The sequence below is a fragment of the Haliotis cracherodii genome, unplaced genomic scaffold (genome assembly GCF_022045235.1).
Source record: "Haliotis cracherodii isolate W230 unplaced genomic scaffold, xgHalCrac1.p SCAF_36, whole genome shotgun sequence".
Taxonomy (NCBI): Eukaryota; Metazoa; Mollusca; class Gastropoda; order Lepetellida; family Haliotidae; genus Haliotis; species Haliotis cracherodii.
In genome coordinates, this window is record NW_027266293.1 from 1426922 (window position 1) to 1452404 (window position 25483).

At 43.1% G+C, this 25483-nt stretch overlaps 1 protein-coding gene across 4 annotated transcripts in view; it reads right to left on the bottom strand.

Moving 5' to 3' along the window:
* Positions 1 to 25483, bottom strand: part of LOC139477865 (putative N-acetylated-alpha-linked acidic dipeptidase) — a 198385-nt gene that overhangs the window by 115600 nt on the left and 57302 nt on the right. The window contains exon 1 of one of the 4 annotated variants that reach the window (XM_071260296.1): positions 18551 to 18699. The exons of the other annotated variants lie outside the window; for them this stretch is intronic. Coding sequence (XP_071116397.1) covers positions 18551 to 18585 — 35 coding nt within the window. The 5' untranslated portion in view covers positions 18586 to 18699. Of the gene's footprint in view, positions 1 to 18550; positions 18700 to 25483 lie in introns of those variants that run through there. 4 annotated transcript variants of the gene reach the window in all.

Genomic DNA, 25483 nt, shown 5'->3' on the forward strand with positions numbered 1-25483 from the left:
TCATACAAACAGTCCTTGCGGAAATCGCTGTCGGTTTTGGCAGTTTGTCAAGAAAAAACTCTGGCAGCTGAGAGCGCATGGAAGAATATTGGCATATGCTAATTAGCAATCCAAGTACTTTTAAAGTTTGATTTCATCTTCAAACCTTTTACTCAAAATACTTCAATTTTGTACTTTTATTTTACTCCAACATGTTTTGAATATTTGATAAGGCACATATTTCAATCTAATAGATGGATAATTTTTTGAAGACGCAAAAATGTGCCCTACTTATTCACACATTGAATACATTGATGAGGATGCTTGAACAGATCCTCTTGTCATTGGGGCAAACTTAATTTGGGTATCAGGTGGCTTATGGCACAGGTCAATGCTCATGCTTTCAATCACTGGTTTGCCTGGTCCAGGTTTTTACAGGATAAAACTGGGATCGTCTGACTCTGACTGCAAGTCCAATAATGACATGTGAGATATGTGAGAAAATACATCATAAACAGTTGACTTTTGTTGTTAAAGAACAAACATGTATTTAATCTTGACCTGAAAATATTAATTGTGAGGTCACTCAATTAGGTACAAATGTCATTTGTCATCAAGCCAACTATCCTCTGTCGATGGTTGCTCTAACTTTCTGTCACTGGTTTGCAAGTCAAAACTCTATACTGGTGGGTGCGATACAGCAGGAATATAACTGGGGACCTATTCTAACCTGTAGTCCCTATGAGGAGACAGTAGGTTGCTGGGGATCTATTCTAACCTGTGGTCCCTATGCTGAGACAGTAGGTTGCTAGGGACCTATTCTAACCTGTGGTCCCTATGCTGAGACAGTAGGTTGCTAGGGACCTATTCTAACCTGTCATCCCTATGGTGAGACGGTAGGTTGCTAGGGACCTATTCTAACCTGTAGTCCCTATGGGGAGACAGTAGGTTGCTAGGGACCTATTCTAACCTGTGGTCCCTATGGGGAGACAGTAGGTTGTTGGGGACCTATTCTAACCTGTCATCCCTATGGTGAGACGGTAGGTTGCTAGGGACCTATTCTAACCTGTAGTCCCTATGGGGAGACAGTAGGTTGTTGGGGTCTTATCCTAACCTGTGGTCACTATGGGGAGACAGTAGGTTGCTGGGGATCTATTCTAACCTGTGGTCCCTATGGGGAGACAGTAGGTTGCTAGGGATCTATTCTAACCTGTGGTCCCTATGGGGAGACAGTAGGTTGCTAGGGACCTATTCTAACCTGTGGTCCCTATGGGGAGACAGTAGGTTGCTGGGGATCTATTCTAACCTGTGGTCCCTATGAGGGAGACAGTAGGTTGCTGGGGATCTATTCTAACCTGTGGTCCCTATGGGGAGACAGTAGTTTGCTGGGGATCTATTCTAACCTGTGGTCCCTATGAGGGAGACAGTAGGTTGCTGGGGATCTATTCTAACCTGTGGTCCCTATGAGGGAGACAGTAGGTTGCTGGGGATCTATTCTAACCTGTGGTCCCTATGAGGGAGACAGTAGGTTGCTGGGGATCTATTCTAACCTGTGGTCCCTATGAGGGAGACAGTAGGTTGCTGGGGATCTATTCTAACCTGTGGTCCCTATGGGGAGACAGTAGGTTGCTGGGGACCTATTCTAACTGGAAATGCCCCCATTCAGAGTCACCACAGGCCCAGTGTTGGCCAGATCTCATCTCTCTAAACGAATGCTCAGAAGAGAAATTTGTGCCTTTGAAACAATTCTCAGTGGGACAATTGTCCGCTAATGTTTCTTCAATACTTTTCTACTGTACGAATTTTTATATGAGAATTGTGAAAGTAATGACTCCCAAGCTCCTTCAATCACCACTTCAATCAGTTGTTCTCAGGCCCGAACATACAATTACCCGTGGCTCACATGGACTGTAATTCCGTTTGTCTGTATAATTCTTCCAACGGACAGATCAAACGAAGCAGCCATTAAACGACACACACAGCCAACTAAGGGCTGGTGGTTCCCCGGCTTGAAGTGGAGTTGGGTGTGGCAGATGATGGTTGATGATGTCTCAGGTTAGGTTAGGGAAAGGGGGAAGGCAGAATGGGGTAGGGGTAGTCGATAGGTATCAATGTGCAATTAGGTGAGAGTACATGGAACTATTTACTATTTGGATTTTTTTCAAAGCAGTGTAAATAGCATCACCAGGCAATTATAGAAAATAGTTCTTGCAGTTATGGGCAAAATACACACAGTGTCAAGAGGAGGTGAGGTAAAACTGGGTTTAACGTCGTGTCCAAGATTATTGCACTTACATAGTGATACAGTGATACAGACACAGTATACTGACTCCGAGCTGACCAGTCCTTGTTTCAGGCTTAATGCAGAGCTCCAGACAGGGTAACACCAAGTACCATCTTTTAACGTCTTTTGGTATGACGCGGCTCTCCAGGCGGACGCTCTACCACTAGACCATGGAGGCAGTCTTGTAAATTAATGGTCACGACATGCTGTATCAGTGATCCCAAACCCCCTCCGGACCATATCAGGACATACCAGTTAGCACCATTCCTCAGATGTGTTATAAACACAGCAATACGTGCTTGTTTCACAAGCGTCATAACCTCAGCTTGCATGAAAACTTTCGTTACCTAGGTGATTACAGATGAATTTTTATGAACCTTGTTTCCAGTTTAATGTTTGATATGAATGTAATGCTGCTGCTTCTCAATGCACACAGGGCTTATCTACAGATGCCCAGCTGGCAGAGCTTCGGTGATAAACATTATTGCCGGGGGTATTATCACAGAACTGATTCTACAGAAGCAGGGACAGAGGCGCCGCCTGTGATGAAGCCAGGCCTTTAATGTAGCATCCCTTTCCTATCACTAACATCCTGCTTCTTGATTGTCAGACCGTTTTACCTGGAGTAGGTTGTAGTCGGATAAATGGCACACTGTTTTATTTTTCCATTCACAAATTTGATAGACTGGAGCTGAAGTCCACAATCAGAAGACCATATTTCCAACACCTCTGTTTCTGATGGATAATAAAAACAGAATGATGAAAGGGGGTCAGTGAGTGAGTTGGTGAGTTAGTGAGTGAGTTGATAAGTTAGTGTGTAAGTTGGTTAGCTAATGAGTGAGTTGGTGAGTAAGTGAATTGGTGAGTTGTAAGTTGGTGAGTTAGTGAGTGAGTTGATGAGTTAGTAAGCTGGTGAGTTAGTGAGTTGATGTGTTAGTGTATAAGTTGGTGAGTTAGTGAGTGAGTTGGTGAGTAAGTGAGTTGGTGAGTTTTAATGAGTTGATGAGTTAGTAAGCTGGTGAGTTAGTGAGTTGATGAGTTAGTGAGTAAGTTGGTGAGTTAGTGAGTGAGTTGATTAGTGAGTGAGTAAGTTGGTGAGTGAGTGAGTGAGTTGATGAGTTAGTAAGCTGGTGAGTTAGTGAGTTGATGAGTTAGTGAGTAAGTTGGTGAGTGAGTGAGTGAGTGAGTTGATGAGTTAGTAAGCTGGTGAGTTAGTGAGTTGATGAGTTAGTGAGTAAGTTGGTGAGTTAGTGAGTGAGTTGATGAGTGAGTGAGCTGGTGAGTTAGTGAGTTGATGAGTTAGTGAGTAAGTTGGTGAGTTAGTGAGTGAGTTGATGAGTGAGTGAGTAAGTTGGTGAGTGAGTGAGTGAGTTGATGAGTTAGTAAGCTGGTGAGTTAGTGAGTTGATGAGTTAGTGAGTAAGTTGGTGAGTTAGTGAGTGAGTTGATGAGTGAGTGAATAAGTTGGTGAGTGAGTGAGTGAGTTGATGAGTTAGTAAGCTGGTGAGTTAGTGAGTTGATGAGTTAGTGGGTAAGTTGGTGAGTTAGTGAGTGAGTTGATGAGTGGCTCAGTGTGCCAGTTTGTCATCAGCTATACAGGTTTCAATTAGGCAAGGCTAAAGTGAGTGAGTGAGTATCACAGGTTTTACCCCACTTTTAGCAATATTCTAGCAATATGACAGCGGGGGACACCAGAAATGGGCTTCACACATTGTACCCATGTCGGGAATCGAACCCGGGTCTTCGACATGATGAGCAAACGCTTTAACCACTAGGCTATCCGACCGCCCCTGCAAGCCTGAAGCAAACCAATAGTTCTCAATCAGACTTGACTTTGTGGATTTCGTGGCTCGTTTGTGACCAAAGTGAGTACCTTGGTTTTAACATTCCTTAAGACAGCAACACTAAGTTTCTGTAATCCCTAAAACCATGATTTATCAGCACAATAACTCCGGTCACCGTACCCAACTCACTGTAGTCTGTTCACCATGCCCCTGCTCAACAGCACCACATGTTTAATTTCCTCACAAGTTGAAATGACGTTGCTGAAATACGATTCAGCTTCAAAGCAGTTAATTACAAGTCATCCCCAATAACTGCATAAATCTAAATACTATAAAATGACAACGATCCACAAGAAATTAATTATTCATATAAACCTCAAGAAGATTAGTTCTTTAGGGAATTGTGTTTAACTTTTAGTTCACAATGCTGTAAGTGATCTGCAGCATTGCAAAACAAGCCAGCTTAATCCCTTATCAAAATATCTGTTTAATTATTCAGATTGCAAACAGAAATCAATCTTGTTCTCTTCTGTTGTTGTACCATGTCCTCAAGCAGATACTTGAGGCCATCACTGATGGTACTGATACACGGTACTGACATGCAGTATCGATACAAGGTACTGATACACTGTCCCGATACATGGTACTGACATGCAGTACGATACGTGGTACTTTCACACGGCACAGACACGCGATACCAATACACGGTACTGACACGCGGTACCAATACAAGGTAATCACACGCGGAACCAATAAACGGTACTGACATGTGGTACCGATACACGGTACTGACACGCGGTACCAATACATGGTACTGACATGCGATACCAATACAAGGTAATCACACGTGGAACCAATAAACGGTACTGACATGTGGTACCGATACACGGTACTGACACGCGGTACCAATACATGGTACTGACATGCGATACCAATACAAGGTAATCACACGCGGAACCAATAAACGGTACTGACATGTGGTACCGATACACGGTACTGACACGCGGTACCAATACAAGTAGAGATACACAGGACTTATATGTGGTACTGACATAGGGTACCGTACATGGTACTGACACGCTGTACTGACATGTGGTACCGATATGCAGTACTGATACACGGTACTGATACGCGGTACTGACAGACGGAACTGACACACGGTACTGACATCGGTAATATCAGGCAGGTATGTTATCATCACGGGGGAAAATGATTAATTCTGTGCCAGCCGAGACTATGTGCTTGTCCAGAGGGAAAGCAGGATAACTTCCTGTTTCAAGATTATTTGTGACAAGCGCTGTCATTTTTTTAAAACTGGCTAATATTCAATTTCCAATCATTCATGTTGTTTTTATGATTGCATGGTTAATATCATTTCATTCCTCAGATAGAATCTTCTCAACTTCAAGTTTGACAATCTAGTAGTGATATTGAGCCTCCTGTATGTCAATACATTCTAAGGCCCCCTGTTTACTGTAATATATACCACAATAGATCTATTCTACTCTACGTTTCAGATGGATGGAGGGTTGAATGGATGGATGGATGGATGGATGGATGGAGGGAGGGAGGGAGGGAGGGAGGGTTGGATGGATGGATGCATGGATGGATGGTTGGATGGATGGATGGAGGGTTGGATGGATGGATGGATGGATGGAGGTTTGGATGGATGGATGGATGGAGGGAGGGAGGGTTGGATGAATGGATGGATGGATGGATGGAGGGTTGGACGGATGGATGGATGGATGGATGGAGGGTTGGATGGATGGATGGACGGTTGGATGGAGGGAGGGAGGGAGGGATTGAAAGATGGATTGGACATTTGGTTTCTATTTTGATGTGCTCCCCCTAAAAATATTAATTCAGCAATGTCACATAATTTACACATATTGTCAAAATAAGGTTTAAAAAGCTTCTACACCAAGTTTAAACAACACAGAGAAACTTTCTCGGCTTTCAATGGTCACAGTCCCCTTACTAAGTTATCTTTCAAATTTAGAGTTCGATTGCTTCTTTAACAAGACCTCTTAGAACAAATGATTCTGTTAATGGCAGTGACATGATCTCTTGTATCCGGAGCATGTGACTGACACACCATGTAGATCAGTGCCTGGTGTAGACGGTGAAACTTTCTTCTTGGGAAACTTTAACAGTGGCTGCCAAGGAATAATTGTCCCCAAGAACCTTGAAACTTTCAAACATTGACGACCATGGATAAATGAGACATACATCACACCTTGAATCCTCCTGCCACCATGGACAGTTGGGACATAAGACACACCAACACTCCTGCCACCATGGACAGTTGGGACATAAGACACACCAACACTCCTGCCACCATGGACAGTTGGGACATAAGACACACCAACACTCCTGCCACCAAGGATAGTTGGGACATAAGACACACCAACACTCCTACCACCAAGGACAGTTGGGACATAAGACAAACCAACACTCCTACCACCAAGGAGAGTTGGGACAGAGGTCAAACCAACTGTCCTGCCACCAAGAATAGTTGGGACATAAGACAAACCAACACTCCTGCCACAAGGATAGTTGGGACATAAGACACACCAACACTCCTGCCACCAAGGATAGTTGGGACATAAGACACACCAACACTCCTGCCACAAGGACAGTTGGGACATAAGACACACCAACACTCCTACCACCAAGGATAGTTGGGACATAAGACAAACCAACTGTCCTGCCACCAAGAATAGTTGGGACATAAGACAAACCAACACTCCTGCCACAAGGATAGTTGGGACATAAGACACACCAACACTCCTGCCACCAAGGATAGTTGGGACATAAGACACACCAACACTCCTGCCACAAGGATAGTTGGGACATAAGACACACCAACACTCCTGCCACCAAGGATAGTTGGGACATAAGACACACCAACACTCCTGCCACAAGGATAGTTGGGACATAAGACACACCAACACTCCTGCCACCAAGGATAGTTGGGACATAAGACAAACCAACACTCCTGCCACAAGGATAGTTGGGACATAAGACACACCAACACTCCTGCCACAATGGATAGTTGGGACATAAGACACACCAACTGTCCTGCGACACAAGGCCTGTAACACTTCCCATCATCAGTGCGAGCTACAAGCTGAACAACTCACAAGGAGTAATGTCTTCCGTCTCGAGTGCTCCATGTTGATGTTCCTATAATGGAGCGGAGATGCTGCTGTCTAGACCGACTGCCTCACCCAATCAAGTGTCTACAGCATCTTTCACACCAGTGATGACGATCTTCCTTCCTTCATTGAAGCAGTGCTTGTTGCTGTCTGGACGGAAGGAACGAGTGTTCCTGGCCTTATGTCAGACAATGGTCACATGGCACTCCACACCACAGTGCTGCCATATGCCTAGATATATCTAGATCAACACCCACCAGTTCTAGCCAGTTCTAGCCAGTCCATAACCTCTGTATACACCACCAACATTGAAGTCTGGACAACCAACACCCACCAATACTAGTCAAGTCTAGCCACTCTATAACCTCTGTATACACCACCAACATTGAAGTCTCTACAACCAACACCCACCAGTACTAGTCAAGTCTAGTCAGTCTATAACCTCTGTATACACCACCAACATTGAAGTCTGGACAACCAACACCCACCTAATACCTGTCAGTTCTAGCCAGTTCTAGTCAGTCTACAACCTCTGTATACACCACCAACATTGAAGTCTGGACAACCAACACCCACCAATACTAGTCAAGTCTAGCCAGTCTATAACCTCTGTATACACCACCAACATTGAAGTCTGGACAACCAACACCCACCAATACTAGTCAAGTCTAGCCAGTCTATAACCTCTGTATACACCACCAACACTGAAGTCTGGACAGCCAACACCCACCAATACTAGTCAAGTCTAGCCAGTCTATAACCTCTGTATACACCACCAACACTGAAGTCTGGACAACCAACACCCACCAATACTAGTCAGTTCTAGCCAGTCTATAACCTCTGTATACACTACCAACATTGAGGTCTGGACAACCAACACTCACCAATACTAGTCAAGTCTAGCCAGTCTATAACCTCTGTATACACCACCAACACTGAAGTCTGGACAACCAACACCCACCAATACTAGTCAAGTCTAGCCACTCTATAACCTCTGTATACACCACCAACATTGAAGTCTGGACAACCAACACCCACCAATACTAGTCAAGTCTAGCCAGTCTATAACCTCTGTATACACCACCAACACTGAAGTCTGGACAACCAACACCCACCAATACTAGTCAGTTCTAGCCAGTCTATAACCTCTGTATACACTACCAACATTGAGGTCTGGACAACCAACACTCACCAATACTAGTCAAGTCTAGCCAGTCTATAACCTCTGTATACACCACCAACACTGAAGTCTGGACAACCAACACCCACCAATACTAGTCAGTTCTAGTCAGTCTATAACCTCTGTATACACCACCAACATTGAAGTCTGGACAACCAACACCCACCAATACTAGTCAGTTCTAGCCAGTCTATAACCTCTGTATACACCACCAACACTGAAGTCTGGACAACCAACACCCACCAATACTAGTCAGTTCTAGCCAGTCTATAACCTCTGTATACACCACCAACATTGAAGTCTGGACAACCAACACCCACCAATACTAGTCAGTTCTAGCCAGTCTATAACCTCTGTATACACCACCAACATTGAAGTCTGGACAACCAACACTTACCAATACCAGTCAAGTCTATAACCTCTGTGACTAAAGTACTCACGGAAATGAAAAAAATCCTGTTTTTTCGATTTCAGATTTTAAATAAATGCAGTTAATATACAAGATATATAAATATTCAAACAACTCAATTAGTACTAATTGGGCCTTGGCACAAATACAGCGTATCAAAGGTTTTTATGTCTTTTTACACGTAAAAGTGTGTAAAAATATGAACAAAACAGACTATTGTGAAACTGATCATAACCAGGTGTTGGTAGTTCAAGACGAATGTCCATGACCTATGACACCTTGAAGACAGGTGAAAACAGGTGCTTGAAATCCACGTGCATGTGATTTGTCAGTGGTTAGTGATTTGTGAGTGGCATTGTGGGATAGTGAATCATCGTCAAAATATCAGAACATAAAAGTAACATATTCCCTTCTCAAACAACAACTTACATGTCATCATTATTATGTACATAAACATAGCTGTTATTTTCATTGTTGTTTTGATAACTTTTTTCCAGGCTAATTTGCATGATGCCTATAGCTGGTTTCTGCCATGTCAATTTGGACTTAGTTTTATTTTTGAATGTTGAAAGTGCCTACAAATTACCTACTGTAAAGTACATTTTGTATTGAGCACTGAGATGAAACTAGCAAATCCAGACTAGTACTTTTCCAGTTATTTTGTTATTTCGTATTTACATCTACGTAATGCTTTGTGTCGATTATTAAATCCAGCAAAACAGGGTTTTTTTCATTTCCATGAGTACTTTAGACAACCTTGATCAACACCACCAATATTAAATAAGTCAGTTCAAGCCAGTCTATAACTTCTGTATACACTAGAGGTGGGGCGGGTAGCTCGGGTACTTGGGTCGGGTAGGTACTGAGTAGGACCCGGGTATCCACAGGACTACCCGGACCCATGGTTCGTCACATGATTTATTGTTTCATGAGAAAGATTCACTACTACAACTCAATGGTTATCTAAAAGTTACTAATGTTCCAAAATCTTTCTGACTATACAATCATGCCTTCTGACTTTCATATGTTTTTAGTTATGATACAGCTTCAGTCAACTTCAGTGTATGCATGATCAGATCATTATACAGATGTACCTGAATAATTTTTGCCAGGAGTCTGTTAAAACAATTCCTAATTGGACATTTTGTACCCAACACTTGACCCTACACCGGGTATCCGGGTAGGGTCGGGTAATAGGGGGTCAGGTACCCAGGTAGTAAATTTGGACTCGCGCTAGGCCTAGTATACACCACTAACATTGAACAAAAAACGGCCAAGTCCTATTTCGGGCCATTCTTTACCCAATTAAATTAAATGCAGGGTTAACATTGTTAAACATGTAAAAAGGGTGTTCATGATGCACAGCAGCTACATCGGAGAGATCAATAGAGCCTTGCATTTAGGAGTAAACACTTAAACAAATGGATATTCATTTTTCTAACACACAGAGTCAACAAGCACGGACAGCTGGATCCCTACGTGGACTTCGTCGAGAGCCGGGATCAACGGCAACAGAGAGGGGATTATGGGATATGCCATGTGTGTGCATGTCCGACAATCACGATGGGTCTGAATGAAAATTAATGCTAGATCTGTCCATAAAATCTATATCAAAACATCTAGCTAAAGTCATACTGCCCAATCATCCTAGTCACTGAAAATCATAAAAGTCATGTGTGACCCCACCATTAGCACAAGGTGAGTGGTCACAGTATCCTAATTCTAGCTTAAACATTGTAATATTACCAATTTATTTATAAGAGAAAATCTAGCCAATTATGTTCACAAATATTGTTCATTAGTAGTTGCTAATTGAGTCACACAATATTTCCTATCATTGTCCTGCTGTCTTCCCATGCATGGTTGGCTGGTGGGTTGGTTTGTTGTTTAACGTCACACTCAGCAATATTCCAGCTATATGACGGCGGTCTGTAAAAAATCGAGTCTGGACCAGACAATACAGTGATTAATATCACGAGCATCGATCCAAGCAATTGGGATGGATGACATGCATCAACCAAGTAAGCGAGCCTGACCACCCGATCCCGTTAGTCGCATCTTACGACAAGCATAACCTTTTACGGCAAGCATGGGTTGCTGAAGACCTATTCTACCCCGGAATCTTCACGGATCTCCCCAGCATAACATAACATTACCATGACAAGAAGTCATCTTGAGAATATGTCTGATTCCAACAGCATTGCAGGACTTATATGAGAAACAATACTGATAATACTGTAGAAAATGTTTCATAACTTTACTCGTAGTATTGGCAGTATGAAATATATCTGAACAATACTGACTGTTACAGCAGCATTGAAGAATATTTCAAAGCAGTATTGTGGAATATATCTCATATCAATACTGGCAGTATGAAATATATCTGAACAATACTGACAGTATGGTAGGACATATATCTCATAACAATACTGGCAGTATTTCAGAACACAGACCTGGCATTTGTACTAAATAAGTAGAGCCTCCCGATGCCGGCACTAAATGGTGTGGTGCCATGTGATGTTGGACTTAGATCCTAATCCCCAGTGCAGTGGAAGCATCACATTCTGTTTGACCCTCAATTAATCCCGACGTGGGCCCCGTCACCTGACAGTATACCACCACACACACTTCACACATTAGACACTCTGGTAATTACACAGGACATAAATTACTAATATTTTGGTCAGTTCAATCAACATCGGACAACCGCGGCTGCTGGCTGTCCAGTATCGGACACACTGGGATCGGCCTGGGAGGCAAGTGTCAGAGCTGGGATGTACAGAGTCTTCCCAAGTTCATACACAGGTCCGGAGGGGGGTGCAGTGATGAAGAGTACTGATGATTTATACATGAAATTTATAGTTGATTAAGTGTACTAAGAGTACACACATAACAACACAATAATTGACTCATTTAGTGAGATATTTTTTAACAATATTACACATTCAAGAACGCAAAAAACACATCCATCTTTTTTTAACGGAAATGTTCTTGTCTGTTTATAGGCCACCGTCACCAAGCTCCTACCCAGCGTGTGACACCTTCATTACCCTCTCGGTAACATCGCTGCCACCAGTGTGGGCCAGCCATTACAAGAATCTTGAAATTTGCACTCTAACCCCAAATGTAGTAACGTTTATACTTTTGTTTATGTCTTTGGGAATGCCATCATATTTCATTTTGAAAAGGTTTACGACTGACGATGTTTTCCAGATGAATTTACTTTGTTGTTTTAATGATCAGATTGGTTCGAGATTGCAGACTAACGGAAAATCAACCAACTTCTTCCTTACATTCTTTCTATATCAATTAAAGATGATACTTTTAATGAAACAGAAATTCAAATTGACAAACAAAGAAAGCAATTTAGCAGCAACACGTGTATTCGGCGTCACGATAGTCGTCACTTGTTTGTAACCATAACAGTCATTCGATTGCGAGTTCAACTCCAAGCATGGTTGTGGCAACCTATCGCAGTGGGGAGTTGTGACTGGTGGCAGCGATGGTATAGAGAGCTCCGCGAACAGGCTATCGCTGTGAGGAGCTTGAATCGTTACATGACAAGAGAAAGGCTGTGCGGCATCAGGCACCAGACAAGAACCTACATTTTTATCCAAATTATACGAGTGGCAGGTTCTACCGGTTGGGCAGGACACCGCAAACACCTGGTGTCATCACCTGATTTTCAGTGATCCATTAATATAATTTTCACCCCCATTTATACAAATAAATTGTTTGATAGGCATTACTTAGAAGTTGACAGATGACAAGATAGACACAATTTTATGGATAACAACTTCTTTAATACTGTGAAAAGCGACGTTTCGGTATAGATCCTTATACCGTTGTCAAGCAAGACTGAATGAGGGACATAGTACAGACCTACTATATATATATTCTGTACTATGTCTGTACTATGTCATTCAGTCTTGCTTGACAAAGGTATAAGGATCTATACCAAAACGTCGCTTTTCACAGTATTAGAGAAGTTGTTATCCATAAAATTGTGTCTATCTTCCCATTTTTACACTGAATACATTCTACCTGACGTTACAAATAAAACTTGTTGGAGAACATATTTAGCTGATATTACACCAAAGCACATGCTTATGTACTGCCGGACCTAAGTTTCACTGACAAATATTGAAAACTCTCAACATCTCATATTAAGCGACATGTTTCTATCAGTACTAACTAAAGAACACTGGTTAAAATACACAAAACCTTAAAAAACAGGTGGTCGAGTAGCCTAGTGGTTAAAGCGTTCGCTCGTCACGCCAAAGACCTGGGTTCGATTCTCGACATAGGTACTATTTCTGGTGTCCCCCGCCATGAAATTGCTAAAATATTGCTAAAAGCGGCGTAAAACCATACTCACTCACTCACACACCTTAAAAAACACTGGTTCAGGATAATAGCCAACTCTCATTCCCCCCTTTCCGATTTTGGTCTCAGTGAATTCCACCACATAAATATTACATATTGTCAATGTTCTGTACCAGGGCATGTGGCAGGTTGTCTGGGATTTTACGGACTCAGGCTCCCATGCATCTCAACACTGCACATTTAGCTCATGAAACAAACACCCCGCTATTGACACCATTGATTTCACGCACACACGACAAAGATGTGTTTTTGTGTGGCAATTGCAGATCTTCCTTGCTGTCCAACTCAATATGCTTTTTCTGAGTCAATTGTTGCCTACCGAGTTAATGACGCCAAAATGTCCGCACCGACCATTCAAGCAACTTGTATGGGGCTAACAAGACGGAGATTGGCCAATCAGAATGCTCTCATTCCACTCAGAACCACTCTTCATAACCATGAATAAGTATTAGTGGCGCATTGGCAATGGAAACATGTCTTCAAGGAAAAAGTATTGTAAGATAAATTTGCTATTTACAGTGAAAGTACTGGGTAGGGATCTGGTTACAATAGGCCCCCATCACACTATTTGTGGCCATGAAGGATCATGTTGAGGGTCGGAGAGTACGAAACGGTCACGTCTTTGTGTGCCCTCATTCCACAATAACTGCCTCCATGGCCTAGTGGTAGAGTGTCTGTCCGGGGAGAGGAAGGTCCAGGTTTCGATCACCAGCCACATCATACCAAAAGATGATGGTACTTGTTGTTACCCTGTCTGGTTCGGCATAAAGGGGCTAAAACAAGGACCGGTCGTCTCTGAGTCAGTATACTGTGTCTGAGTGGGGTATTCATGTTAAACTGCGGCATGGTATCTCAGTGTGCTAGCACTATAAATCGGCATCAGTCCGGACTAGTCTAAGCAGCCACACACACACACATACACGTGCATGCATGTCGCTATATAAGTGCAATAATCTTGGACGCGATATTAAACCCCCTTTCACCTCACCTCACCTCACCTCACCTCACCTCACCTCTCTGTCTCATAGCATTCATTCACCTGATGAAGGAGTGAGCACATTACTATGAAACGTATTTCTCACAATAAAGAAGTTGACATCCATAAATTCTTTTCCTTAACAATAACAATAATGATAATCAAGGGTAATATGATTTAAGTAAACACTTCTTGACAATGTTAAACGTTGCTCATGATATAAACCAGTGGCTCATATGAATCAAAATTTTATTTAGAGGCTGGAAAACTGCTAACACTTCTTGACAATGTTAAATGTTGCTCATGATATCAACCAGTGGCTCATGTGAATCAATATTTTATTTAGAGGCTGGAAAACTGCTAACACTTCTTGACAATGTTAAATGTTGCTCATGATATCAACCAGTGGCTCATGTGAATCAAAGTTTTATTTAGAGGCTGGAAAACTGCTAACACTTCTTGACAATGTTAAACGTTGCTCATGATATAAACCAGTGGCTCATGTGAATCAATATTTTATTTAGAGGCTGGAAAACTGCTAACACTTCTTGACAATGTTAAACGTTGCTCATGATATCAACCAGTGGCTCATGTGAATCAAAACTTTATTTAGAGGCTGGAAAACTGCTAACACTTCTTGACAATGTTAAACGTTGCTCATGATATCAACCAGTGGCTCATGTGAATCAAAGTTTCATTTAAAGGCTGGAAAACTGCTAACACTTCTTGGCAATGTTAAATGTTGCTCATGATATCAACCAGTGGCTCATGTGAATCAAAACTTTATTTAGAGGCTGGAAAACTGCTAACACTTCTTGACAATGTTAAACGTTGCTCATGATATCAACCAGTGGCTCATGTGAATCAAAGTTTCATTTAAAGGCTGGAAAACTGCTAACACTTCTTGGCAATGTTAAATGTTGCTCATGATATCAACCAGTGGCTCATGTGAATCAAAACTTTATTTAGAGGCTGGAAAACTGCTAACACTTCTTGACAATGTTAAACGTTGCTCATGATATCAACCAGTGGCTCATGTGAATCAAAACTTTATTTAGAGGCTGGAAAACTGCTAACTTGGGTGTAAAACAACAAACCAAGGGGAATTGTTGAAGGCTGACCATGAAGGGCATTTGACTGACATCATCGTCCTCAAGGGATGAAGTCTTACTGCACGTATTTTGAAAGTAAGGTTGCAATATGAAACTCAAAACATAACAAGTTGATACTTGTGGTCAGGACTCAAAGTACCGTTTTTCCTCTATTAGACGCCAGGCCTCTAATTACGGATATCTACGAACACAAAATATTTCCATTTCGTGATGATTCGGGACATTCGTGGTCATAGTGAAATGGGGGTATTAATAGAAGCTGGGCCTCCTATAGACGCCAGGCCTCTAATTGACGCCGGGTCAAAGGCTTGTCCGAAATAAATAGAAGCCTGGGCGTCTAATAGAGGAAATACGGTACATCAAGTGAAATTACCTTACTGCATATCAAACCAAAACATGTCATGTATATTTGAATGATCAAACAACAGGAGAATGCTTTCATATACTATCAGAAATATACAATAGTTTTTCATTTGCATACCACATGTGCTACCTATATGTATGATATGGTCTTTATGCACAACATTTGTGGTGAATCGGCAAAAACTCTACTCTACTAATGGAGGACTAAAGATATACATGACTGACAAGTTTAACACTGACTTGGATCAGGTGGAGACCTAGCAACAAGAGGGAGTTTAACACTGACTGGGATCAGATGGAGACCTAGCAACAAGAGGGAGGGAATTTAACACTGACTGGGATCAGGTGGAGACCTAGCAACAAGAGGGAGTTTAACACTGACTGGGATCAGATGGAGACCTAGCAACAAGAGGGATGGAGTTTAACACTGACTGGGATCAGATGGAGACCTAGCAACAAGAGGGAGGGAGTTTAACACTGACTGGGATCAAGTGGAGACCTAGCAACAAGAGGGAGTTTAACACCGACTGGGATCAGGTAGAGACCTAGCAACAAGAGGGAGGAAGTTTAACACTGACTAGGATCAGGTGGAGACCTAGCAACAAGAGGGAGTTTAACACTGACTGGGATCAGGTGGAGACCTAGCAACAAGAGGGAGGGAGTTTAACACAGACTAGGATCAGGTGGAGACCTAGCAACAAGAGGGAGTTTAACACTGACTAGGATCAGGTGGAGACCTAGCAACAAGAGGGAGGGAGTTTAACACTGAATGGGATCAGATGGAGACCTAGCAACAAGAGGGAGTTTAACACCGACTGGGATCAGATGGAGACCTAGCAACAAGAGGGAGGAAGTTTAACACTGACTGGGATCAAGTGGAGACCTAGCAACAAGAGGGAGTTTAACACTGACTGGGATCAAGTGGGGACCTAGCAACAAGAGGGAGGGAGTTTAACACTGACTGGGATCAAGTGGAGACCTAGCAACAAGAGGAATTGAGTTTAACACTGACTGGGATCAAGTGGGGACCTAGCAACAAGAGGGAGGGAGTTTAACACTGACTGAGATCAGATGGAGACCTAGCAACAAGAGGGAGTTAAAACACCGACTGGGATCAGGTGGAGACCTAGCGACAAGAGGAAGGGAGTTTAACACTGACTGGGATCAGGTAGAGACCTAGCAACAAGAGGGAGGGAGTTTAACACTGACTGGGATCAGATGGAGACCTAGCAACAAGAGGGAGAGAGTTTAACACTGACTGGGATCAGGTGGAGACCTAGCAACAAGAGGAAGGGAGTTTAACACTGACTGGGATCAGGTGGAGACCTAGCAACAAGAGGAAGGGAGTTTAACTCTGACTGGGATCAAGTGGAGACCTAGCAACAAGCGGGAGTTTAACACTGACTGGGATCAGGTGGAGACCTAGCAACAAGAGGAAGGGAGTTTAACACACACTGGGATCAGGTGGAGACCTAGCGACAAGAGGGAGGGAGTTTAACACTGACTAGGATCAGGTGGAGACCTAACAACAAGAGGGAGGGAGTTTAACACTGACTGGGATCAGGTGGATACCTAGCAACAAGAGGGAGTTTAACACTGACTGGGATCAGATGGAGACCTAGCAACAAGAGAGAGGGAGTTTAGCACTGACTGGGATCAGGTGGAGACCTAGCAACAAGAGGGAGTTTAACACTGACTGGGATCAGATTGAGACCTAGCAACAAGAGGGAGGAAGTTTAACACTGACTGGGATCAGGTGGAGACCTAGCAACAAGAGGGAGGAAGTTTAACACCGACTGGGATCAGATGGAGACCTAGCAACAAGAGGGATGGAGTTTAACACTGACTGTGATCAGGCGGAGACCTAGCAACAAGAGGGAGTTTAACACTGACTGTGATCAGATTGAGACCTAGCAACAAGAGGGATGGAGTTTAACACTGACTGGGATCAGGCGGAGACCTAGCAACATGAGGGAGTTTAACACTGCTCTGGTTTGTAGTTTAGTTTTATCACTGCATGTCAGCTTAATGTGAGTGGAAAGCACAAAGTGACGTTTGTCGTAGACAGATACCAGTCTGGTGAAACTGATTAGCATGCGAATTTAGAGGTATGTACAAGTCATTCCGACAAGTAACTTCTCAGTAAGGCAAACAAAAGCTGATACAACCCATTTGGAAATCTATCTTAGCACCAGAACTTGGCGATCACCTACGTTCCTTTGCAGAGGGAAAATGACAAAATAAACATTTTGGTGGTGGTTATTTAGTTGCTAGTTTTTTTAAAGACAAAATGTACAAAATATAATTAAAAACTTGACATTTTTTAACAATCAAATGAGCGAATGCTTTAGCCACTAGGTTACCGTAATGTCCCTTGTAATAGAATGGAAATTAAACCGATTTGGTCAGTAAAACACATGTAACAAGAAACATATGGATTACACTGGCTTGTGTTGTGGTCCCTTGGTCTTGCCTATCATTGATCTTCCATAGTGACAATACTTTATTCAGCAGTTCATAAAAAACAATATATTTTGCAGAATTTCATTAAGGCCGATGTTGGGGGAAGACTGACAGGGTAAGGAGATGTAGGTAGGGCTGTAATGGACAATATCATAGATGCCAAAAATCAATACTAGGAACGTCTCTGTTCTGAGGCTAGACGGAATAGGACCTCCCCGACTTGACCCACTGGGAAGCCGGTGTGATATTCGTAAACATGGACAGATTATCATCTAATGCTGGCAAATGCAGCTTCATAACCCACCAGCATCATCAACGTAAACACCAGCAGCAGATTATCCCCGTTCCATCCAATTAATACTACTCAATATCAAGACATCTGAGAGACATAAACACTGACAGGTTATCCCTGTAATGCCCGGGTAATACGACTTGATAGGGCTGCACGAGTACTCACCGACTGCCTCCAAACAGAGCTATGAGGGACGTCATGTTACAGCGACTTGTTGGAATGAAGACACACACACACAAACACTCAGTGTATCGTGATTACTGCCTAGAAATAGGCTACAACAGTCATGACTTCTGTAGGGTACATGACAGTTCCAGCTCAGGTCAGCTCAGTAAGAAATTCTCCAAATGTATGGCTGGTGGTTCACATGGGTTCTGTAGGTCTCCAAGAAGTGTCTGAGGCAGCAGATTAACGCAGTGCTTCAAAGTCCATACACAAATCTGAGGAGTCCTCAGCTTGATATCGTGCCCCTGACCATTCAATTACCAAAGCGTATGGGAGCAGCAAGTGTCCCTCCCTCAACCAGCGCCAACCAACACAGCGCCATGTGACTTATTGATCTCGCTGAGGCGTCTTTTCAATTAAAGCAGCTAATACAGACGAAGTGGTCGGTGTTGACGAACAATACCGAGCAGAACACACCAGTCAAATGTTTGTAGATGGTTCAGAGCTGATGTTCACGGAACCCCGTAACTGTATCAGCATCCTGACTCTTGGGTTATCCCCCCTGAATCTGCCACGCCTCTCTGTTCCCCTGGGAGTTGATGGGGGTGTGTGACATATGCATGTGTATATACTCCTGCCTCTTGTACAGAAACATCAAACCTTAGATAAATTATTGAATATCACTTTGCCGATAACATCGCTCTATCAGACTGCAGTCGTCTAGCTGAAATGTGAGATCATTAGCAGAAAGGAACGACTCTTTGAACATGATTGATGGGGGAGGCACGGAGCGGGAAATTGGGAGAATTATAACACAATCAATTTGTTTTTCTACCCCTTCCTTGTCCGTGATGATAAACGTTATTTATGTAACCAACTTGAAAGGCTTGTTTTATCACTGTTCATTTCGTTATGGCAAATTTATAGGTTCTGAAGTTGAGCAGCTTGCAATTATTAATGTCTCAGTATTACGGTTGATCACTCCAGTCTACAGAGTAAGAGGTGTGGAGAGAGAGTCAGCCCTCAATGTGTGAGTGAGGTGTGGGGAGAGTAGAATGTGCAGACATCAGGTCAGCCCTCAATGTGTGAGTGAGGTGTGGAGAGAGAGTCAGCCCTCAATGTGTGAGTGAGGTGTGGGGAGAGGGTCAGCCCTCAATGTGTGAGTGAGGTGTGGGGAGAGGGGAGGGGCAGACATCAGGTCAGCCCTCAATGTGTGAGTGAGGTGTGGAGAGAGTAGAAGGTGCAGACATCAGGTCAGCCCTCAATGTGTGAGTGAGGTGTGGAGAGAGGGTCAGCCCTCAATGTGTGTGTGAGGTGTGGAGAGAGTAGAAGGTGCAGACATCAGGTCAGTCCTCAATGTGTGAGTGAGGTGTGGAGGGAGTAGAAGGTGCAGACATCAGGTCAGCCCTCAATGTGTGAGTGAGGTGTGGGGAGAGTAGAAGGTGCAGACATCAGGTCAGCCCTCAATGTGTGAGTGAGGTGTGGAGAGAGGGGAGGGGCAGACATCAGGTCAGCCCTCAATGTGTGAGTGAGGTGTGGGGAGAGTAGAAGGTGCAGACATCAGGTCAGCCCTCAATGTGTGAGTGAGGTGTGGGGAGAGGGGAGGGGCAGACATCAGGTCAGTCCTCAATGTGTGAGTGAGGTGTGTAGACAGAGTCAGCCCTCAATGTGTGAGTGAGGTGTGGGGAGAGGGTCAGCCCTCAATGTGTGAGTGAGGTGTGGGGAGAGAGGAGGGGCAGACATCAGCTCAGCCCTCAATGTGTGAGTGAGGTGTGGGGAGAGGGTCAGCCCTCAATGTGTGAGTGAGGTGTGGGGAGAGGATCAGCCCTCAATGTGTGAGTGAGGTGTGGAGAGAGGGTCAGCCCTCAATGTGTGAGTGAGGTGTGGAGAGAGGGTCAGCCCTCAATGTGTGAGTGAGGTGTGGGGAGAGGGTCAGCCCTCAATGTGTGAGTGAGGTGTGGGGAGAGGGTCAGCCCTCAATGTATGAGTGAGGTGTGGGGAGAGGGTCAGCCCTCAGTGTATGAGTGAGCTGTGGGGAGAGGGTCAGCCCTCAATGTGTGAGTGAGGTGTGGGGAGAGGGTCAGCCCTCAATGTATGAGTGAGGTGTGGGGAGAGGGTCAGCCCTCAATGTGTGAGTGAGGTGTGGAGAGAGTAGAAGGTGCAGACATCAGGTCAGCCCTCAATGTGTGAGTGAGGTGTGGGGAGAGGGTCAGCCCTCAGTGTATGAGTGAGGTGGCTTTTATGCTGCTTAAGGAATAACCCAGCAAGAGCATGCAGGGGAGGACACAAGAAATATGCTTCAAACACTTCACCCACGTGGGGAATCACACCAAGGTTACTGGCATTGCAGGACTCTCTAACCATTAGGCCACGGATTCAGGGGAAAGACGTTTACCACTTTGTTGAAACCCACAAGCACAGGAAGGTGCTGACAGACCAATGTCAAGATTCAAACTCATAACCAGCGGATCCAGGCAGCAAAGGCAGGCAACTCTGGACAGTGAGTTAGTAACAATGATAATGCACTAGATTCCATTCACCAACGTCATGGTGAGGGTACTACACATTACACAGAGCTCCAGATAAGCTTTTGGTGTTGTGGGTATTTTACCCATGCATTATAAAACCATTGGGTATCAGTAATTCTATCTGGGTATTCAAATTTCTGTTACCCACTAGTTTTTACACATGTGGGTATTTAAGTTAAATATTAAGAAACACTATTCATCTAGTCCCTGCAAACTGGTGTCGTGTGGGTTCGAGAGCTTTATAGGACTCAAAAATACCACGATACTTCCACAAGAAAGTGTAATGGCAACTGATCATGATGTAACTGTCATCGTGGAGTTTGGCAAGGTTGACGGAATGCCCGTTTATAATTTCAAAATAAGTTGCTGATTTGCTAATCGAATAAGCAGATTTACGTCACAATATTTTGATGATACGCATACGTTTTATTTTTGTAGCATATCTGTAGCGTATTTGATATGCTTGGATTTTATTTTACTGCGTATTGGCAAATGATCATGATGTAACTGTCATCGTGGAGTTTGGTAAGGGGTATGCAATGCCTGTTTATTATTTCAAAATAAGTTGCTGATTTGTTACTTCACAATATTTTAATGATACGCACAAGTTTTATTTTTGTAGTGTATCTGTAATGTTCGTTGCGTACTTGATACGCTTGGACATTATTTTACTGTGTATTTCTGCATTTCTGATGCGTATTTTAAGCAGATACGCAGCTTATTTGGAGCTCGGGTAAAGGACTCGAGTACCCTGATGTCATCATTCAACTCAGACTCGAGGACCCTGATGTCATCATTCAACTCAGCCTCGAGGACCCTGATGGCATCATTCCACTCAGACGCGAGTACCCTGATGTCATCATTCAACTCAGCCTCGAGTACCCTGATGGCATCATTCAACTCAGCCTCGAGGACCCTGATGGCATCATTCCACTCAGCCTCGAGGACCCTGATGTCATCATTCAACTCAGCCTCGAGTACCCTGATGTCATCATTCAACTCAGCCTCGAGGACCCTGATGGCATCATTCCACTCAGATGCGAGTACCCTGATGTCATCATTCAACTCAGCCTCGAGGACCCTGATGTCATCATTCAACTCAGCCTCGAGTACCCTGATGTCATCATTCAACTCAGCCTCGAGGACCCTGATGTCATCATTCAACTCAGCCTCGAGGACCCTGATGGCATCATTCCACTCAGCCTCGAGGACCCTGATGTCATCATTCAACTCAGACTCGAGGACCCGGTTTTACTGACTTCATGTAAATTGAAAGAACATTCACCTTATGTATCGACCACAATTCCAGTACACCAATGTTCCCGGACAATGTCGACTACCACACACTGCTGACAAAGTCAAAGGCTTTGCAAAATGAGTGAGTGAGTGAGTGAGTTAGGTTTAACGCCGCTTTTAACAATATTCCAGTCATATCACGGCGTGTCAGCTTAATGTGGGAGGAAAGCCCGAAGTAATGCAGGTCTAAGACGTTTACCACTTCGGTGAAACCCACGAGCACGGGTATGGTGCTGACAAACCTAGAAACATAATCGGGGCGAACCGGGATTCGAACCCACAATCATTGGTTTCTGGCGTGCCCAAGGGACGCAACTCTGCACAGCAAATCGCGGCGCCTTAGACGACTGGGCCACCCGTGCCCCCCTTTGCAAAATGAAGGGCGGCTCAGGCAAAATAGTTCATCCATGAGAAGTAATATGCACAGATGAAACAAAGTGTCTTCCATTGTCTGCATATATAAAATATATAAAATGCCCTTCCTCGGGTCCTTGAGTCCATCTATACCCGACCCGTTATCGGGTTCATAGGCGATCCAGAGGGAGGTCCAGGGGATCCAGACTCCCCCTTTTGAAAACCAGATGTAGTATGTTGGAGGCAGTAAAATTGTCTGAGAATGGAATTTGATAATTTGGACCCCTTCCTTTTAAAAATGCTCGATCTGCCCTTTAGGGTACTCAAGTACCCATGACAGCTCTACAGTAGACTGCTGTTTGAAGAGATATGTTTTCAGATGATTCACGGAGGATGAGAGGGATGGTGACAGTTTCTTTAATAAAGATGATGTGCTGTACTGAAACTGTAGGCCAGGTGACTCTAATTTTTGAGAAAATGTAAAAAAAGACAATCAGATTTCCATTTTTTCCCCTGCCGATAGCCGTGTAGTCAGTTATTTTATTTGTTATCATCATCTTTTAATAAAAAACATATGAATTTACCGTTGTAAACTAGTAAAGAGATACATAATCGATCTTTGTTGATCTCGAAGCTGAACATGAATAGCCACCCTTGACAATTTTTAATGTAACAAGGGGCTTTATCGTCACAAATGGTGGTCTTTTGAGCATAGAATATGTATGCCAGAGGCATTCTGCATAAAAAAAATGCATCTGACATTTTATTTTTTTTTCCCTCCTCAAACCCTGAAAAATCTGTAATCCTAAAAATACAAAAAGCCTGGCCGTAAAGGGAATTCAACACAATGATACATGTTACACTCCAGAAAAAACAGAACCCCAAACTCACATCAGTTTTTTAATTAATGAATACCTCTCACACCCTACTGGTTAATTAATGAACATCTTTAAAAGGTGATCACCTTCTCAAACAAGTACCGTATTCAACGTAATAAGCACCAGGGCGCTCTCTAAACAGGGGGCTCTTATTAGAATATAATTTTGGTGAAAAAAAATCCTGAGTTGAAAGATCGTTAATTTCTATGTTTATGTCCCTGAAATGATACAAAAGAAAAGTCTGTGCGAATTATACATGACAGATATATTTATTTAATTTAAGAATTTAATTGCCCATAGTTAAGATGCATATAACACACAAGTGTGTATTCTACACGGATAAACAAGTCTTGCGTACATTGATCAATCAGAAGAGGTGGTAAGTAATTGGGATTGTTCACTAGACAATATATTAGCAAATATCATCGTAGACGCTTATTAGAGCGTGCGATTATTATACACAGTAAATTAGTTTCATGTGTCACGGGTGGTCACCCACTGAACCAGTTAATTAATGACGTCCTGTCATAGACCCGAACCAGACGATCACTTCTCACTCTCTCTCATTAACATTCCTCTTTGACAGTTCCTATATACAACAAGTTGTTGTGGTTTAGTGTAAACAAACAAAAAATCACAAAAAAATGGCATAACCTATATCTAAACTCAAATAGCCAAATCAAAAGAGTGCTCAGCAAACCACTAACCAAACCAAAAATTCTCCATCCATAAAAAAAATCGACAGAGTAATCACTAAACTCCAAACAGGACACACCAACCTAAATAACCACCTAAAAAAATTAAAAAAACACACTACAGGTAACTGCCCACACTGCAAACAACCAGAAACCCCAGAACACGCACTCATCCACTGCACACACTACCTAACACATCGAACCGCATTACAAACCACCCTCAATCTAAACAAGGCTCTCACTCTAGAAGCAATACTAAACCCACAAAATAAACTAGAAAACTTCAAGGCCTTAGGCGTATTCTTAATCAAAACGGAACTAATAAAACGCATCTAAAACCATAATAACCTACCAAATCAAAATCACATAAACAAACAATCATCCACCATACCCAGCTCCCTTAGTTCTCCTCCCCAACCCCATCGGCATCTATTCCAAATCTCAAAATTCCCAAATTCTATATAAGCAACCCCTAAAGCCCCCTCTTGGGTTGCACAGATCACCCTCGCCCCTTTCGGAAACACATTAAATGGCCTGGCCGGGCCCGTGTGCAAAATACGCATCAGTCAGAAAGCGCACTTTAAATCTCCAAAGTAAGTAAGTAAGTAAGTAAGTAAGTAATGAAGTAAGTAATGAAGTAAGTAAGTAAGTAAGTAAGTAAGTAAGTAAGTAAGTAAGTAAGTAAGGTTTAGTTGATGTAACTGCCTAGGTCCACCCTGTAACACGGAACAGTCAAGAGACAGAGAACACTGATAGGTTCCCTCATCACATCCTCATCACAGATTTTATGTGTGCTTCAAGCAATGTCTCCATTGTACTGACACCTGGGACAGTATAGACGCTATTGCACACCCCATCAGCACCTTCATCAACTGTCTCTATAGTCTGATATCAGTAACTGGGATAATATGGATGTTAGCATACACCCCATGAGCATCTACAACAGCTATCTCTATAGTCTTCCATCAGTAACTGGGATGATATGAATGTTAGCATACACCCGATCAGCATCTTCATCAACTGTCTCTATAGTCTTACATCAGTAACTAGGATGATATGATGTTCGCATACACACCATCAGCATCTTCATCAACTGTCTCTATAGTCTTACATCAGTAACAAGGATAATATGGATGTTAGCACACACCCGATCAGCATCTTCATCAACTGTCTCTATATCTT